At 34.5% G+C, this 20003-nt stretch overlaps 1 protein-coding gene across 2 annotated transcripts in view; it reads right to left on the reverse strand.

The window, feature by feature from the left end:
• Positions 1 to 456: 456 nt before the first annotated feature.
• The window catches only part of LOC145277542 (transcription factor E2F5-like), a 94801-nt gene continuing 75254 nt past the window's right edge, over positions 457 to 20003 (reverse strand). For both annotated transcript variants that reach the window (XM_080129009.1, XM_080129010.1), the window contains exons 6-9: positions 14420 to 14528; positions 8988 to 9077; positions 7101 to 7142; positions 457 to 1307 (exon numbers count right to left, since the gene is read on the reverse strand). In XM_080129009.1, coding sequence (XP_079985135.1) covers positions 1159 to 1307; positions 7101 to 7142; positions 8988 to 9077; positions 14420 to 14528 — 390 coding nt within the window. In that variant the 3' untranslated portion in view covers positions 457 to 1158. The remainder of the gene's footprint in view (positions 1308 to 7100; positions 7143 to 8987; positions 9078 to 14419; positions 14529 to 20003) is intronic.

Here is a 20003-nt window from a genome sequence, read left to right on the forward strand (position 1 = left end):
GGAGGACCGATATGAGTAAATGAAAATGGATGAGAGAAAATAAATTTTAAAAAAATGGAGGGAAAGGGGGCTTATTATTCAAGCATTAACAAATGATTCAAAAATGTTCATTGAAATGAGGGCAGAGAATTTTGTTTAATATTGAACATCTTTTTATAAGGTTAATATTGTTTAATCACCACCCCCTCCCCAATTTTTATTAAGTTTCCTAGGTCAAGAATTTATTAAATTTAAAAACAATTTTTTTTTTTTTTTTAATCCAACAAATCTATACTGAAAAGTAAATTCTATAACTTCAATTATTTAAAAATTGAAATTAAGAAAAAAAAATAAAGTTGGGTTAGAAGTAATTAACACAAGTGAAAAACAAAATGTTACAAGAAAAAAAAAAAAAAAAAAAAAAATTTTAAATCTAGCCCAATATGCCAGAAAACAAGAGTTGGGCAAATTTTAGCATTTTCTTTTTTAGTATATTTTGTTTTGGATTTATGAAAGGAAGCAATTTTTTTTTCTTTTTAAATCAAGCTTGTTTCTTCCTTCCTCTGCGGATGGGGAGAAAGAAAAAAAAAATAATTATGTCATGTTGGTCTGTGTGTCTGCACATCTTGATTCCAATTTTATCCAGCTTCTACTCTTCCATCGTGTGACAATTGTCACATTCTATCTTACCAGGCTTTCACCCCCCACCCCACCCAACACACATTTTCTTCCCCCCACCCCCCTTTTTTGTTTTTAAGACCCACTTTGGCAACTATTAATTCGCAATAGCTCATATGCAAATATCAGTCCTTTTCTTCGAGTCAGACTGAAATATTTTTATACAAAGATTACACCACAACCAGAAGGAGTCCATTTTTGTTTTGTGTTTTTTTTTATATCACTTTAGATGGTTAAAATCTGTACAGAACACACATGGGTAAAAATTATTAACAAAACAGAACAGGTGAGGAAGGAAGGAAGGATATCACCTGATCACATGACCATGAGGAGATTCATTGATTGGTCCATAGGTTATATGGTTAGCTACTTTGTAGCAACAAAAAGGATTGTATACTCTTGCTGTATATATGTATAAAATGAGAGTTCCAGAGTCAGGCAGTGGAAGGCAAGGGGAGGTGAGGTGTTTTCTGTCCATTGGTCCTCGTTCTACTTTATTGGTCAGTAATATGCAGCAGCTGAAGAGGTACTGGCTGTGGCGCTAAGTAATGGTACATCAAAGAGATCAGAAACGCCTTCAGTGTCACCCAAGTTAAACTGGTAGTCACGGTCACTTGGGGGCGGGCTTAAGCTGAGTAAGGGCTCTAAACCTGAAATGAGAAGAAAATAATAGTATCAGGTTTACATGATAGTGTTATATATCAATCAGCAGCAATATGTTTAGAAAAATGATAAAATGGGATACTATAAAGTGGACTTTAGTCACTAAGTGCGGAGAAGGGGGGGGGGCAATAGACAAAGGAATAGGAAATGTCTTACAATAAACAATAGATAAGTAACAATGAATCTGTAGGTATTTTTAGATAGAGCCTTTTAGATTTGACAATGACAATAGAAACCTAAAGATAAAAAAGGGAAAACAGCTTCCAGTAGCCGGTGTGGGGTGGGGGTGACCTCAGATATCAACGCAGAGAAGACAGTTGATAACAGGATGCCGTTTACAACAGATGCGAGTTGATAGCGACAACAGTTGGACAGTTTTTAGAGTTGACTGCGAAACAGAAATAGAGACGAATTGTGACAGACAAACGTAACATCGATAGAACAGGGAGAAGACACACTCACAAGTTCAACCGTCAAATATATGTGAAACATTGGCGTTTGTGTTTTTCCTTTCTTTGTTCCCCGATTTATAATATTTCTACTTTGTGAAACCATGTTTGTTCCCCTCGACAGTCGCTAGCGAGAAAACGATGATCCGGCCAAAGGAAACAGTGGACGAAAAATCCACGACACACGACGTTGGGAGTTGGCAATCTGTTAGGGCCACACACGGCTGTTCATAAAAATACAAAAGGTTATTTGGGTATTAGGGTCAACTGATGAGTTATTCGTCTGTTGGAATGATAAAGATCATTTGATCAACTTAGGGATAAAGGATGATACATACTGAGAGTTTATTAGAAGTGAAGCTGGTTTGTGTAGAGCCAGCCTCACGCGTTCATTCTTTTGAAGATGAATCAACCATTTTTAATTATCATTACCTTTACATTCCTGACATATTGTTTTGTATTTTTTTATGCAGTTACCCCATTCCCAATCATTCCTTCTGCCTTTATTAGACCATATTTTCCCTGTACCAAAACTGCCCAATTACCCTGTTACCATATAGCAGCATCTTAACACTACTCATCCACCCATTTCACTAGCCTCATCCAGCATAAAGAATAGGGCAGGGTTGAGACAGCTGAAGGTCAGGTGGAATGCGGGAACTGCCGGAAGTGTCAATGTCCTATATAGCACCTGGTATTCCCAAAGAGTCATTCATCTGGTACTGGGAAGGCTGAACATTGCTTAATTTTGGTGATCTAACGAGAATCAGTGTGTCAACGAGATTATGGCGTATATTATCATCTGATGCAGGATAGCCGATTTAATAATTTAATCATGTGATATGAAAAGAGTTTGAAGTTAAAGGAGAATTTGATGAGAGAAATAAGATTAGGTTATCTTTCAGATGCAAGGTTCATTGTTTACTTCCGGTTTTAACGATGTAAGATTCCGTTGTACGGAAGACCAAATCGGCCAAAATGTCTATGATGTTTTTATTGGCGCTTTTCTTCGTATTTTTGATAACATTTTTTTGCGCCATTTACAAGTTCTTTTTACAAATAATTTTTTTAATACTGTAAAAGTAAAATAAAGATACATTTATTAATTATACGGAAAAAGTATCTCGTAATGTTTTCACACGAGATTTTTTTCCTGTTGATTTCTCTTTTTTTTAAATATTAAAATTGATTTAAAGTGATTTTCAAGCCTTTAACATGACGGAGTTTATAATGAAAACCAAATTACCGTTAAAATTAAAATAATCTTTATTAGAAATTTGTAACAAAATAACAAAATTATAAAACTATTAGATTAAAATTGAGAACTTTTAATTAAACGTGAACATTTTATAATGAGTGTTTTCATGAAATGTATTTTTAATAATAAAAAAAGTTTACTTTTTTTACTTAAACTTCATAAAAAAACGTATCCAATATAGAATTTTACTAAAATAATTTTACTATTACAGTATTAAAAAAAGTATTTGTAAAAAAAAACTTGTAAATGGTGCAAAAAAATGTTATTAAAAAATACGAAGAAAAGCGCCAATAAAAACATCGTAGACGTATATTATCATTTAAACAGTATATCAATTTAAATATTTAAATTCAGTAAATAAATTTAAATATTTAAATTATGGCCGATTTGGTTTTCCGTACAACGGAATCTTACATCGTTACAATCGCAAGTAAACAAGGAACCTTGCATCTGAAAGATAACCTAAGATTATGTCCAAATTAATAAAAAGGTGCTTATATCTCTGAATGATCCAACCAGAAACAAATTTAGGTTAAGCAGAATTTTTTTGTACTCATATTTACTCTAACCAAAGCATATTACCATTTGGACGTAAGGAGTTACTATTTGAAACCATATCTACAGAGGCACTATCTAGGGAGTTGAAAAGCAAGATGTCTGTTCACGTTAAATTAAATTTCAAAATATGTTAGGGAAGCAGGAGACAGGGAGAGAATTTCAAAGTCTAACAGTTCAAGGAATGAAATTATTAAAGTAAGACATATCTAGAGGCTTCTATAGTAAAGGGATGGAATTTTGCTGCTTGTCAGGTTAGTCATATTAAATGAACATTATTATGGTGGTCGTTAGTCATTCTAAAAGAAAAGTATTCAACCAAGATCAGGAGATTAACATAAAAAAAAAGCATGTCTATGACCCCTCCCATCCATTCTTAAAAAATATAATTTAAAAAACTTTATCTACTCTGTCCCTTGCAGTCTTTTATACTCTCATAAAACTGCAATGCAAACAATTTTTGAAGACAAAATAAATTACATCCAGTTACATGTTAAAGTTTCTAAAGATTTTGATACATAATTTAGTTTTAGAAGTCATCATTTTTGCTGTTTTGGTTTATTTCGGGAGTCTATCAATGTCTGGTGAGATTTTATGCAAAAATGTAAATTGTAGGACAAAAATTAATTGCTTCATTTTTTTGTTTTTTAGCAGTAAAATGCTGACAGTTGTTTGAATGCGTACACCAATTCGACTGGAGAGATCAAATATACACTCATGAGAAAAAAAAAATAAATAAAATGGAGCAAGACTGAAAGAAGCAAGAAATGAATTTTTCATTATTTTTCCATGAATATTTGTTAATTTTAACTGAAAATTTCTATTTGCAGATCATTATTATTATTATAGCATATAATAAGTGGAAAAATTAATCCTAAAAATGGTAAGACCACATCTTGGCAAGGATATAAAAAAACGAATTGCAGGATTAAGGCAGTCCAAAATGACTTACAGATTTTTGATATTTTAAGAAAAGAAAATGTGAAAACATCTCTTTCGGTAGTGAAGTGAATTGGTCAAAGGTTCGAAGTCAAACGCTTGGTAAAAAGGAAATCTAGATTTGGTCGGCCTAGAGCATCCACTTTGAAGGACAACCACACGCTTAAATTAACTGTTTTGAAGGATTGAAAGAAAACTTATGTTAACCATAGCAAAGAATTCAAAACAGGGACTGGAAATTCTTTCTAGATATACAATATCTAGACGAATGAAAGAAATGGGATTTTCCTCTAAAAAGTGTGCAAAGAAGCCACTTTTATCTAAGAATATTACTGATAGAAAGATCTTTCTCAGGTTATGGCAAGAAAGATACAGACTGGTTCAGAAATGTTTTCTGGTTAGATTTTGTGTTGTTAGTGATGCTCTCGCACGGTGCAATTGAAGAACTGGAGAAAGATTTTCGCCAAGTTGCATAAAATCGGCTGTTAAATATGGGAATGGATGGATAATGGTATGCAGAACTTTTACTGCAGCAGGAGTTGGGGAACTTATTACATGTGAAAAGTCAATCAATGCAAAGGAATACAATCAAATATTAGAAACAGGACTGTTACTAAGTATCCGGAAGCTGGGAATATCCCAGAACATTTTTCAACATGATAATGCCTTTGCACACACTGCTGAAGTCACAAAAAAAATGGTTTTCTGATGATTCAATTGATGTGATATTTTGACCAGGTTAAAGCCCCGATTTAAATCCAATCGAGAATATTTGGTCCATAACATCTTGTGCATTAGCTGGAAGAACTTTTTCAAACAATGACAAACTGTGGGAAGCTATACAAAGTGAATGGAATAACATCTCCTCTTCAGTGTTCCACTTTGGTTGAGAGCATGTCTAAAAGGATTGATATTTTAAAGAAATCAAAAGGGAATGTGATTCCATCCTAAGCATTTATTAAAGTAAATGTTTTGTTCTGTGTTATTAGTCTCGTTTAAGTTTCCTTGTTCAATTGTTCTTTGTTCAATATAGCTTTTAGTGCAATAAAATTTTTTTGGCCCATTATTTTTGCTCACAAGTGTATATGGAAAAGTTAGAATTCATAGTTTTTGGTATAATTTTTTATTCTTTCGGGAAAGCCGAAAAAAGAAAAACCCAATTGCATAACAAATGAAAAATTGCTATCTATATAATATTCTCTTCCTTAGTCCATCTGTTAACTTTGAAAAAGGCCAAATACAATTTTTGAAGGCCAAACAACTTTAAAATTTAGCTTTAAAAAGGCCATTCTGGCAATCCTGAACAATATGAAAGTGATCTCCCTCTGATGTAGCATCATGTTCAAATATCATAATAATATATAATTGAATAATGATATGAGAAAGGGACTCTTAGTAATTCTGACATGCAGTGGTTCTTCATCAAAGCTAAACATTACATAGAAAAAGTAATATTCAAAAGAAAAAAAAAAGCAGAAACATGACCTGCCAAGAGGGCTGTACTGAAGGAGCAAGTTAAAGATCATTTCTTACAGTGCGATTTTATTATTTGTATTGAACTATGTAGCACAATATTACTTTCTGAATATTTATTAATACTTATTAATTTATCTTACTTGGGTCAGTTCTAAATTTAAAATACAATGAACACTAGTAATTCATATTTGCTGCATGTTATTAATCTGTCCAAAAAACTAATTTTTGGCGCTATCAAGAAAAATGTCAAAATATTTTCTAATTAAATTTTTCATTCCAAGAAATTTCCACAAGTTCTGCTCGTTACATAAATATTTTTTTAGAATTGCCAGATTTACGTATCTATAAAGGTTACATCATTTTTTTTAGATATCATTGATGGAATTTCAAAACTTTGCATTAATTTTCAATTAATTTCAGCATAAGGAGGTCAGGTTAGAAAGAAGAAAATTGTTTTGTGAAAAAAAAAAAAAAAAAAAAAAAAAATTTAATGGTTTCCATTTTTAACATTTTTTTACTTTCTAATCTTTGTTTTTTTGATAAAAAAATAGGAATTTAAAAAAAAAAATAAATAAAAAGACAAAAAAAAAACCCAAGCTTTTTTAAAATAAATAAAAAAACAGACAAGTTTAATTTCAGATCTTTAATATATTTTGGTACCATTTATCTACACCTTATACTTTCAAATTGGTTTTGTACCTCAACATACAACTCTTATTTCAAGAAATTCACTTAAACAATCTGCCATCACACCCAGTGACCACAAAAATAATCAACCAATTTTAAGATTCACAACTCTTTAAACAATCATCACTTTCAAGTCTTTTCAACCAGCATCGCTTTCACTGCCTTGTTTGAGGTGAGCCAGTGCAAATAACTACCTTCTTATATCAGTTTGCATAGTTGTTATGCAGGATACAGGAGATGTTACATTACTTACATTGGGGAAATAAGCTCTGTTCACTAGTTAAGAGAAAGATTTAAAACCAAATAGATTGCAGACAGCATTCCACTATATGCACCCTCCAAATCAAGGAGCAACAAGGGCACTGATGGAATTGGGTATCCTGATTATGCAAAAATAAAGACAAACTAAAACATACCTTCAGAGGACATAAGCTCATCAATGAGTCCACCATGAACATCTAAAAAAGAATTTTAAACATTGAGTACTAAGTTTAAAAAAAGGGCGTTAAAAATTCACAATTAAATTAAATTTTGGCCCACATAGGTCACACAATGAAGATAAAATTAATTCAAATAGTATGACAAAACCAAGTCATTTTTTTTTAATCTGCAAACTCAAAGCATCTGTAAATAAAAGAATTGGCAAAGCAGACAGCATATTTGACAAATTATAAGAACGTTTGCAGAAAAAAACGTGCATCCATTTGTTACAAGTGCAAAATGATACGAAGCTATTGTACTATCCTTACTGTTGCATGACATTTAGACAATCACACAGAAGCATTAAATCTATAGTGTTGGGACGATTACTCTGAATCAGAAAAAAAAAAAAATATATATATATGATGAAAATAATGGAAATAGTATTCTGACAAAATAAAGAAAATAAAAAGGAACAAACCGTATTATGTGTTCATCAACGTTTCATCTTTATTTCATCCAGAGGAAGTCTCGAAATAAAGACGAAACGTTGATGAACACATAATACGGTTTGTTCCTTTTTATTTCACACACACACATATATATATATATATATATATATATATATATATATATATATAGGAACTTTCTGGGATATCAGAATCAGAAAAATTTATACCTAGTTTCCAATCCTAAAACAATTTTTTTTATTCCTTAAACTTAATTTTCCATGACTCATATTGATGATGAAATGATAAGTATTATTTATTGATTTTAAACTACCAGAGAAACTAATCTATAGATCATTCCCACAAGTGTATGGGAAAGTATGTTTAGGAAAATATATGCACATATTTCATGGGTTTTGTAGTAATCACCCTCCCCACCACCACCACCACAAATCAAGAGGAAAAAAAATAATTAAATTTTAAAGAATCAGAATCGGTAATTTATCAATATCAAGAATTTAAAACAGAAATTGTTTGGGAATTGGGGAAGCTATTAAAATCGTCCCATCACTAATACAAAATTTATGCAAATAACAAATCTCAAATGGCATAAGATTAAACACATCAAAGCAGTTGTACGATTGATGGCAGCCATTTTTAAAGAATGTTTCTGAAGTGGACAAGTCATTCACAGAACTGAAGGTGCTTGTTTACATTGAGCTTTCAAGCCAAAACATTACTTACATATTACGGCAAAATTAGTATAAATTCCAAAAATTATGAAAAATAAGTACACAATGTGTTAGAAGTATTTAGAAGTTACAAAAAAAAAAAAAAATTCAACCACAATTATGCTCACCGATATCGCGTTTAAAGATGGACTCTGAATTTAAGTAAAGGGAGGTAAGTCAGTTTGTCATACTGAATTGACCACACAACTCTTCCACAGTAAAACATAAAACTATTTGATAAATTCTATTTTTACCTGTAAATTTTTTTTCTACTAGATCAATTTTTTCCCCCTAATTTTTGGAATTTATACTAATTTTGCCGTGACATGCAAATACGTAATATTTAAAATATCACTAATGTAAATTGAACACACATAGTAGTTGTTGTACCGTTGATGGCAGACATTATTAGAGAATGTCATATTCACAGAACAAAGATAGGTCATCCTTGGTAAATGCTTTACTTGCTGTTTAGCACAGAAAAGTGCAGTCGTGGTAGACCTTGAGATTCAAGTATACAGTAAAAATTACATTTACAGTAAAGCAAAATAAACCCTCAAAGATAACTTCCAAGCCAGAATACAGGCCCTCATGAAGTAGGATCATAATGTAACAAAAACCATCGGACAGTTATAGTTGCTTTAAATGACGGCAAATTAATTTAAAGAATGGTTTGTTAAGAAGCAAAATAAAAATGATTTACCAAATTCTGGCTTCACGGAATCGAAAAGGAAGTCACTTGTAAGACTGTCAGCAATGCTATGTACCGGGAATGGGTTGTTTGTCGTTGTGGCTGAAAAGGAATAAAAATGGCCATCAAAACAATTCTTCATGAATAACAAAATTATTTCTTTTTAAATAAAAAACAAATTACAAGAGAAAGCAAATAGTAGCAATTATTGATGGAACTTATGAGATACCAGCACAGTTAATCAAACAATATATCAACATCAAGTGAGGATAAGCTCCTCTCCCTAAAAAAATGCCCTCATAGTGTACCTCTCAAATAGCAACCAAGTCCAACTCCTGGCCCTCGCGTGTAGTTTAGCTACTAAGCTTGGCAAAACTGTTTCTAGTAACTGGGAGAAGGGGCAAAGGCGGTACTGGCGCCTTAAAACCAGTCACTTCAGGCAGGTGGGGGTTGTCAACATTGGATGGTAGTCCACCTAGGAGAAGGCAACTGTGATTCAAAACCTTTGCTGCCTAGTGGGATTACCCTATCAGGGAAAAAGCTAAGAGAGTAAACCCGACAGAAAATCTGGAGATATTGTCATCACCAGCAACTCCTGCGGTGGAGTTCGAGCCAAGTTGTATCAACTGTCTTTCTCTTGGATTATCTAGCTTCACAGAGAGGGGGAGGGGGCTGCTACACGGGCAACACAAATCCTTCCATATCACTTCCCAGGCTATGTAGCTCCACTTTAGAGCTATACCATCGTCTCGAGACAAAGGTGCTGACGACAACATCATCGGATTAACATCTGTTTTACATGCTGGCATGTGTTGGACAGCTTTTTTTAAATTGACTTCCAAACGAACTTATCTCTGGCCAGGCCTTTATTTAACCCTCTTTCTTTCAAATCAATCCTTACCATTTCCTCCCATGTTTTCCTTGGCCTTCCTATGTAAACCGACCCTACTACCTCAACTGTTCTAACTAACTCTTCTGCACACATTTCATTATACTGTCCAGATTTAATCTTCCTCTGAGGTCATCTGATCTAAGCTTGTTTTTGAGACTCATTACAAATCCATCGCATAATTTTTATATTGTTTTTCTCCATGCAATGCAGGTCTTCAACCCTCACTAACCAGGTTTCACTTCCATACATCACACTGCATACGCAGGCCTAATAGATTCTTCTCTTGGTTTACGATGGTAACATTTTGCTGGTCAGTAATAGTTAGAATTATCCCCCTTTCTTTCAAGTCCATCCTTATCAATTCTGTTAGAGGAAAGTCCCTATCCAGAAACTACTTAAATACTTTTAGAAAGAAATTACGTTTTAGCCCAAAAGTAGTCTCTTGTCTCAAAAATTTTTAGCAGAATTAGGTCTTGGATTCCGCTAGTAGACATCGACTACACTTAATTACATCCTCATCATAGATTCTTTTACAGCTGCAATTATATAAATTATAATTAATCTTTACAGAAGCGTTTTCATCCAATTTATTCTTCATATTCATGTTTTACACTCATATAGAGCACATTTTTCAACTTGCTCCCAGGTTTTCCTTGAACTGACCTCAGAACTTTCATCCATTCTTTAAACACGGCCATACCATTGAACTCGGTACACCACTCACTCCCTGATTTTCCTCTGCGAACAGACGCCACACTTGACGACTTGAAAATCACCCCTTCTCAGGTACATGCTATTATAAAAAACCTAGACACCTCTAAAGCATGTGGACCAGATCTCATCCCGGCTGTGCTATTAAAAAAATGCTCTGCCGAGGTTGCTCCAGTTCTGTCCAAACTTTACAATAAATGCCTTAACGAATCTTGTTTTCCCGACTGCTGGAAAACCGCCTCTGTGGTACCAGTCTTCAAGAATTCTGGTGAAAGAACTGACCCACTAAATTATCGCCCCATTAGCCTCCTCCCGCTTTTCGCCAAAATATTTGAGTCCTTAGTTAATAAAGCCCTAGTCCAGCACCTAACAGCTGCTAAACTCTTGACTGACAAACAATATGGATTCAGGCAAGCCCGTTCAACAGCAGATATCTTAACTGTAGTTTCTGAACGTATATACCGTTCATTGGATAAAACAGGGGAGGGTAGAGCGGTGGCCCTTGATATATCTAAGGCTTTTGACAGGGTATGGCACGATGGTCTTCTAAGGAAAATTAGATCATATGGAATCACTGGAAGAATTCATAACGTAATTAAATCCTTCTTAAGTAATAGAAAAATCAAAGTTGTCCTCGACGGACGTACATCCAAACAATATGACATAAATGCGGGAGTGCCTCAGGGGTCTATCCTTGGACCTCTATTGTTCCTGATATTCATAAACGACCTCCCTGATAATATTGTTTCGGAGATGGGTATATTTGCCGATGACACCACTCTCTATAACAGATATGAGGGGAAAACAAATGAACACATATCCAAGAAAATGGCAGAAACACTAGAGGATGACCTCCAATCCGTAGTGGAATGGGGACAAAAATGGTTGGTCTCATTCAATGCTGCTAAGACTAAGCTTGTTTCCTTCAATAACTACAAGAAACCTTCTCTACCACCAATAGCAATGGCCAAGAACACATTGCCTGAAAGTACTTCTTTTAAACTCCTCGGCCTAACGTTTACAGGGAATATGAACTGGAATAGATACATTGAGAGCATTGCCAAGGCTGCTGCAAGGAAGGTTGGCTCCCTCTACCGTGCTAGAAAACTACTTACGCCTGCCAGTATCCTATACCTCTATAAGGCAACCATTCGCCCATGTATGGAGTACTGTTGTCACATCTGGGCTGGTGCATCTGCTGCTTGTCTCTCGCTCCTGGACAGGGTTCAAAAAAGAGTCGCAAACCTGATAGGTCCTGAACTGTCATCTGGGCTTCAACCTCTGTCCCATCGACGAGATGTTGCATCCCTCTGCCTGTTCTACAAATACTTTAATGGTGAATGCTCTGACGAACTGCAAACACTTGTACCTCCCCGACGTAACTACCCCCGACAAACCCGACAAGCTACTAAGTCTCATCCCTTTACAGTGGAGATCCCTAGGTGCAAGAAAGCCTTTTACTCCAATAGTTTCTTCCCCAGAACTGCGGGTCTTTGGAACTCCCTTCCGGGATTCTGCTTTCCCAACTGCAATGATATGCAGAAGTTCAAGTGTAATGTTAACAAACATCTTTCTACTCTTCTCCCTTCATAATGACCCCGCTAATTAATTCCCTAATAGTAGCCCCCTGCTTCAAAGTGGCACTGTGCCTTGTTTGGGGTGAAAATTGAATAAAAAAAAAAAAAAAAAAAAAAAAAAAGTCTCCTGTGTAGTTTGATATGCAAATCAATAAATATCAATGAATCAGCGTATATTACTCGTTTTAATTGGACTATTTTTCTCATCTTGAGGGTTGTTATTTCAGTCAGTGTAGCCTTCGACCTTCGTTAGGCATGTTAGTCATTATCTTTGAAACCACGGCAAAAAGAAAAAACTCCAAGAATACAAAAATATCTACAGAGCCAGTGATTTTTCTACTTTCTTTTTCAAAGTAACAACCAACATGTCTGACTAAGATCGAAAGTTACACCAACTGAAACGTCGTACAAATAACACTGAAGATGAGAACAATATTCAGATCAAAACAATATAAATCAGCCCTCATCTAAAAAATTCAGAATTGTAATGAATTAGCTGTTATAAAAGACTGTAGGTGAGAGGACGGTTGCATGGTTAGCAGCAAATAGAAGATGAATGTAAAATGTCGTGAGTATGCTATTAATTATTTTGTTTGTCTAATGAGATTACATCCTGTCCTACATACATCTTCCTATATTGTCTACATTTAAATTTTTTCGGAGGTTATTAAATCTAAGCCCGTTTGTAAAACTCATTACACATTGTATCATTTTAATCCATGTAACAAATCCTCAACCCTCACTGGCCAGGTTTCACTTTTGAAAAAAAGAGTTACAAAAAGGGGCGTTTTTAGCACTAAAAGTCCCTGGGGACGTGAACCAGAGTTTTGCCAGGGTCACCCATACTGAATTTATATTAAAAACAATGGGCTCCACATTTTGGCAAAGTTACAGAAAAATCTAATGGATGAATCAAAAGTTATGGTTTTGGCCATTTTTGACCTCTTGAAAATTGCCATCGCGTCCCTAGTGGCTTAACACTGGGGGACGCAATGGCAATTTTCGCAAAAAAGTTTTTTTTTACTATCCACATCTATTTAATGAAATACAATTTGTGGCAAAATTTCAGGAAAAACAAATGGGCGGTTATCTGGCAATCATTCGAACTAACAGACGCACGGAAGCCACTGAAAACATAGGTCCCTCTCCGATACATCGGTGGACCAATAATGACTGAGTAACATCTAGTTTAAATATGAAGTTTTATGTGTAAAACGCCCTCCTTCAATCCAACTCGTCAATAAATTTCAAGTTATATTATAATAATGATACTTTCATGTGACTAAAATAATCTCCTCTATAATAAAGACTAATGTGCATTTTTTTTTTTTTATATCTATACTAGCAAGGTTATCCAACATTGCCCAGGCAGAAGACTAGTATTTTGATTAAAACTTTCATCTGTACATCTTTCTTTTTACACTTCCTCTCCCCAGCCATTTTCTCCTTCATCCAGCCCATTCTTCCCTGGATAATACATGCACCACATACAGACAACTTTCCTCTATATAATAAATTCTTTGAAGAAAATAATTTAGCATTTACTTAAAAAAAAAAAAAAAAAAAAAAAAAATTTTTTTAAATTGTCGACCCTTCCCTATGAATCCTGGCCTAATTAAAGGATCCCCCTCTACCATGCACAACTCGTCCATGCACGGAGTATTGTAGCCACATCTGCACTGGTGCATCTACCATTAGTTTCATTCTTAGACAAGATTACAAAAAAAAAAAAAAAAAAGTAAACTAATTGGTCCCACACTGTTTGTCAAGCTCCAACCTCTGTCACATCCCTGTGCTTACTTTACAAGTATTTTAATGGAATGTGCTCCGATGAACTTATTGCACTCATGTTTCCTTGATGTTCATATGCTCGACTCGCTCAACAAGCGGCAAAATCCCACTCTTTCACTGTTGAGATCCTTAGATGTCGAAAAGCCTTTTACTCTAATCGTTTCTTCCCTCACATTAACGGACTGGAATTTCCTTCCCGTTTCCTTGACTGTACCAATCTGCAGAAGTTTAAATATAAACAGACAACTTGTTGCTCAACTCCCCACACTCCTTATTAGACATGATCCCAAATATTAGCTTCTTTTGTTCCAAGTAGCAATATGTCTTGTTTGAAGTATAAAAAAAAAAAAAAAAAGATAATGCTGATCCTTCCTAAATGAAAGATGATTCGAAAAGAGTTGGAGAAATTCCAAAAAACAAAGGAGGTAAATTATTAGCCATTTTTTTTTTCTCGATTAGATGAGCACACTCACCTGGAATAGAAGGTACTGCATTTAGAAGTTGTCCTTGAGAAGCCTTACGTGGTGATGACCGCGTGGCCATCCGGTTTGAAGGTGACAAGGGAGTTTTCACCGGAGACTTCTACAAAAAAAAAAAAAAAAAAAAAAAAAATGCATAAATAGAAATACAATAGTAAAGTTTTAAAAAAAAATAAAGAAAATAGTTATGTAAAAATCAATGGTGATGTGTTTAAATTATGTCAACATTTAAAGACAAATATTTTGAAATGTCTTTCAGGTATCAAAGAAGATTATGTTAAAATAAGTTAAATAGATTCAATCAACACTCGTACGTAATGTTTTGGTGAGGACACATGAAAAAAAAATTCTCAGTGTTAAAAATAGACTTCTCAGTATGGGAAAACAGATGTATAGAGACATTGCAAACAGAACTGGCTCAATATGCTTTTGAATAGAGCTTTATACAAACAAGTAGTGAACATGGGTTATCTTAATCCTTTATTTAATCTTGCTTGTGTGCTTCTCTCCAATCAACAATTCTGAGAATTATACACCGGACTATCTATATATTAATAAAACAACTCCAATAATATCAGGGAGTCTCCATTTATGCTATACATCCACAGAATGCCAACATCAATATATTACATATGAAATAGTCTGCTGTGGAATTTCAACAGGTCCTAATTATAGTACTCAAAAAACTTCAACCTGAACTAGCGCCCATACTTACAAAACTGTTTAAACGTTGTCTTAAGGAGAATAGTTTCCCATCTCCCTGGAAAATTTCATCAGTATGCCCTGTATTTAAGAATTCAGGTGATCGCTCATCACCCTCTCAGTACAGGCCAATAAGTCTCCTGTGCGTCATGAGTAAGTTGTTGGAATCTGTGTTAAATACAGAAGTAATCAACCATCTCAACAAAAATAACCTTCTTAGTGACACTCAATATGGTTTCCGTTCTGCTAGATCTACAGCAGATGAGCTTACAGTTATATCTCATAGGATTAGCAAATCTCGACGGAGGCCACATTTCTAGGGCAATTGCTCTTCACATATCTAAAGCCTTTGATAGGGTATGGCATAAAGGTTTACTTCATAAGATCTCTAGCTATGGTATAGCTGGAAATGTCTTCTCAATTATTAAATCATTTCTTTCTGATAGGTTCATAAGAGTAGTAGTTGAGGGGCAAAAATCAGAAGCTCACAGTATTAATGGCGGTGTCCCTCAGGGGTTCATCCTGGGCACAACTCTTTTCCTGATCTACATTAATGATCTTCCAAATCACATCCTTACATCATTTGTAGACATTTATGCTGACGACACTACCATTTATGGTAGCACATCTAAGACAGTAAACGACCAAGTTCTCTCCAAATCTCTCCTCTGTTCTTGAGCACGTAGTACAATGGGGAAAGGAGTGGCTGGTTACTTTTAATGCATCTAAAACCAAGCTTCTCTCTTTACATCATCAACATTCTGATCCACATCTGGCATCAATTGAAATGAATGGCTCTCGTCTTCAGGAGGCCTCAAGTTTTGACAAGCTTCTGGGCTTGACCTTTACTCCTGATCTTAAATGGAACACGTACATCAAATCTGTTGCCAAGGCCGCTGGAAAAATGGTGGGATCTTTCTATCGATCCGGTAAATATCTCACTGCTGATGCTATTCTCTATATAAGAGCCAGGTATGTCCAAGGATGGAATATTGTTGCCACATCTGGGCAGGAACTGCTAGAAAGGACTTGTCCTGCCTTGATAGAGTTCAAAATAGACTTCGTAGCCTCGTAGGAGATGTCCTTTTCTCTTCCTTGCAACCTCTATCTCACAGAAGAGATGTTGCGAGTTTGTCTCTGATGTATCGTTATTTTCATGGAAGGTGTTCAACTGAGCTTCAATCTATGGTCTCCCCTCGCCAAACTTTCACAAGAAACACTCGTCTAGCTGTAAACACTATCAATAATTTCCCCCACTCTTTATCTGTGCCTAAACCTAAACGTAGATTCCATGAACAAAGCTTCTTTCTTAGAACTGCACGCCTGTGGAATTGTCTTCCGTTTTCCTGCTTTCCGGCTGACTACAATATGGTTGTCTTCAAGTCTAACATAAATAAGTTCTTGATGAGCCGTTCTATATAAGTTATCAAATTTACCAAATTTTCATTACTAATGATTACTATATTGTCCAATGTCTACTGTACACTCTTTAACCCTTATCCTTGAGTGGCCTCTTGGCCTTGATAAGTGGTGATGCCTATGTAAAAAAAAAAGGTCCCGCTAGTCATATTTAATTCAACATTCAGCAAAAATTTTTAAAATGAAATAGAACCTGAGAGTAATGCCACATTCCTCAGACCCCAAATGGTGTGTCACCACTGGAGGTCTTAAAGGTCAGAACCAGAAAAATATATGAATAAATATGTTCAAATGACCTCTCACATGTAAACAGACTAGCATTAGCAAGATATATATATGTTATTTATTATAATAATTATTAAATATCTGCAGACACTAGTGTTTCATCCTTTCAGGAATCATCAGTGCAGGGTGTCACAATTAACACCAGTCTTAAATATATATCTATAAAAGTGAAAATGTGTGTGTGTGTGTGTGTGTGTGTGTGTGTGTGTGTACATTTCCCTACAAAATAACTCAATTTTCAGTCTACAGACTCGAAATCTGATATACAAGGTATTGAGATTTGGGAAAATCTTTTTGATTAGGTTTCGGCCAGAAATTTTGCTATTAATGGATCAAAGTTTAACAATTTGACCTTTGAAAACTAACAAACGCTGCCAATTTTGGGTCTAAACACTTGAAATTTTAGATATAGGTTACTTGGACATGGATCTAACTTAATAATTTGATTTGAGCCCAAAACAATAAATGCTATATATAATAAATGGTCAAAGTTAAAAAAAATTGACCTCTGCGGTCTCTACGAAATTACTTGGGCAATTTTTGGTCTGAACATTTGAAATTTTACATAAAGTGTATTCAGACATAGGGCAAGCTTTTTAAGTAGTTATTGGCTAAAAAGTTTGCTGCCAAGGGGTCAAAGTTCAAAAGATTTTACCTTTGCGATCTCTAGCAAACTATTAAGCCAATTTTGGGTCTAAACATTTGAAATTTTACATAAAGAGTATTCACACATGCAAACTTTTTAATCAGTTTTGGGGCAAAAATCTCGTTGCTAAGAGGTCAGAGTTAGAAGAGTTGACCATTGCAGGCTCTACCAAATTCCTCCGCCAATTTTGGGTCTAAACACTTGAAATTTTATATGTAGATTACTTGGAAATGGGTCAAACATTTAATTTGATTTGAGCCCAAAACAAATGTTATGGGGTCAAAATTGGAGTCAAAGTTAAAAAAATTTGACCTCCGCTGTCTATCAACTTTTCTCTATGGTAGTTAAGGAAGACTTATATAGAAAGGCATTACGGTACATATGCGCACTTTTTAATATGTACATATGCACAAAGTTATGAACAGTACATAGGGAAAAACTGCTAGTGTATATATATAAGTGTCTGTGTACATTTCCCAATGCAATAACCGTCAATTTTCAGTCTACAGACTTGAAATTTGATATACAGGGTAGTGAGATTTGGGAAAATCTTTGTAATCCGTTTTCGGACGGAAATTTGGCTGTTAAGGAGTCAAAGTTTAACGATTTTATCTTTGAAAACTAACAAACTCCTCCGACAATTTTGGGTCTAAACATTTGAAATTTTAGATATAGGTTCCTTGTACATGGATCTAACTTAACTTGATTTGAGCCCAAAACTATAAATGTTAAGGGGTCATAATAGGGTCAAAGTTCAAAAAATTTTTTACCTCTGGTCTCTACCATATACTCAGACACTTTCTGGTCTAAACATTTGAAATTTTACATAAAGGGTATTCAGAGATAGGGCAAGCTTTTTAATCAGTTTGGGTCGAAAATTTGAGCTACGAATATATAAATGTATGTATGTTTGCATGTCTGCCTAAAACTTTCGACAGAGGTGACAGATTTTCACAAGATCAGTATCGTTTTGAAGCTCAATCCTTCAGACGACAAATATCGAAAAATTGGCTGAAAACATTAATTTCTTCACCCTCAACTGGGCACTTTTCTACAGGGAGGGGTTGCTTTTTTCGCCGATATTTTTAAAAGTCATCCCTCTTTTTGATTGTCTAGCCTTAATTTAAACCTACGTCACTTCCGGTTTGACGATGGTCGTAACAGCAAAGACGTCACGTTTTTTTTCACATTCTTTTCCTCCTTCGCAATACGGGTTTGAGCCTGCCTTCCTACTACCACCTTTTCTTTTTTTTGCTCAACACACAACTCCAAACACCCGGGCAACGCCTGCCACCCATGCTAGTATATATATATATATATATATATATATATATATATATATATATATATATATATATATATATATATATACACACACACACACACACACACACAGGTGTTGTGTTTGTGTGTAATGTTTGTATAGATTGGTTTCCTAGAGGTAAATCTAATGGAACCCATGTGATTATAAAAGGCTCAATGGAAGACAGAACTGGTAGTCTGTTTATTATACAAATATTATTGGTTACATATGTGCATACATGTTTCAGTGGAATCCTAATTCAAGGACACCACCTCATTAGACCTAAGAAAAAAAAAGAAAAAAAAAAAAAGAAAAGGAGAGGAGAGTGATATCGAATGTGTGTATACTTGTGAGTAGTAGGAGTTTTGAAGAGAGGTGTGGAGCAAGAGTGGGGGTACGATCTCGTGGTCAAGCTGTAGCAGCTGGTGAGGGAATTATTTTAATTTGACAGTTGTTTATTGGCCTAAGTTTTTACTTTGATCTGAAGTAATATTGTGCCCTCATCGATATTAACTTCCCTATCTTTGGTTTTTATAGTTATTTTTTCTTTTCTGGCGGTGACTACATTATCCATCTATTTTATTGTTAAGTTTTATTTATTTTATTCCTCGCTATTTTTATCCGTTCTTTTGCTTCTTGTTTGCAAACTCTTTGTTTATAAGATATGTCCATATGGTTAAATCAACAGCCAGTGAATAGATATACAAGCCTATTTATATGATTTAAATATAAAGTAGTATACTGGAAGATATTTTCCATTACTGCGGTGTCTAAAGTAATTACAGAGGCAAGAGTTTTCAAATCTATATATAAACTTAATTTCAATGGTTGTCATTCTTTCATTTGGATTGTTTATCTGTTCCTGAATACTAGAGTATAAGTATATTTTATAGGTTTATATGCTTTGTTATTAGGTTTTCCAGACCATATACATGCAAACAGGTGCATAATAGCATATGTCTATATTGGTGGAGTATTCCGTTCCCAAAGTCCTCTAATTAAAGTACTTAGTTATCGTTTGGAATTATGTGGTTGGTTTCCTTTCCCATAGGTATATATCATGAATCCACTGAAACATGTATTCACATATGTAACCAATAATGTTTATATAATACATATATATCATTAGTGATGGGACTATTCTAATATTTGTTTCAAAACATCATAATTGTATCAGAACTGCAGAAAAAATGAGTTGATATTAAATTGCCAGTAAAATCAAA

The sequence above is a fragment of the Euprymna scolopes genome, chromosome 6 (genome assembly GCF_053919585.1).
Source record: "Euprymna scolopes isolate OS-2025 chromosome 6, ASM5391958v1, whole genome shotgun sequence".
Lineage (NCBI taxonomy): Eukaryota > Metazoa > Mollusca > Cephalopoda > Sepiida > Sepiolidae > Euprymna > Euprymna scolopes.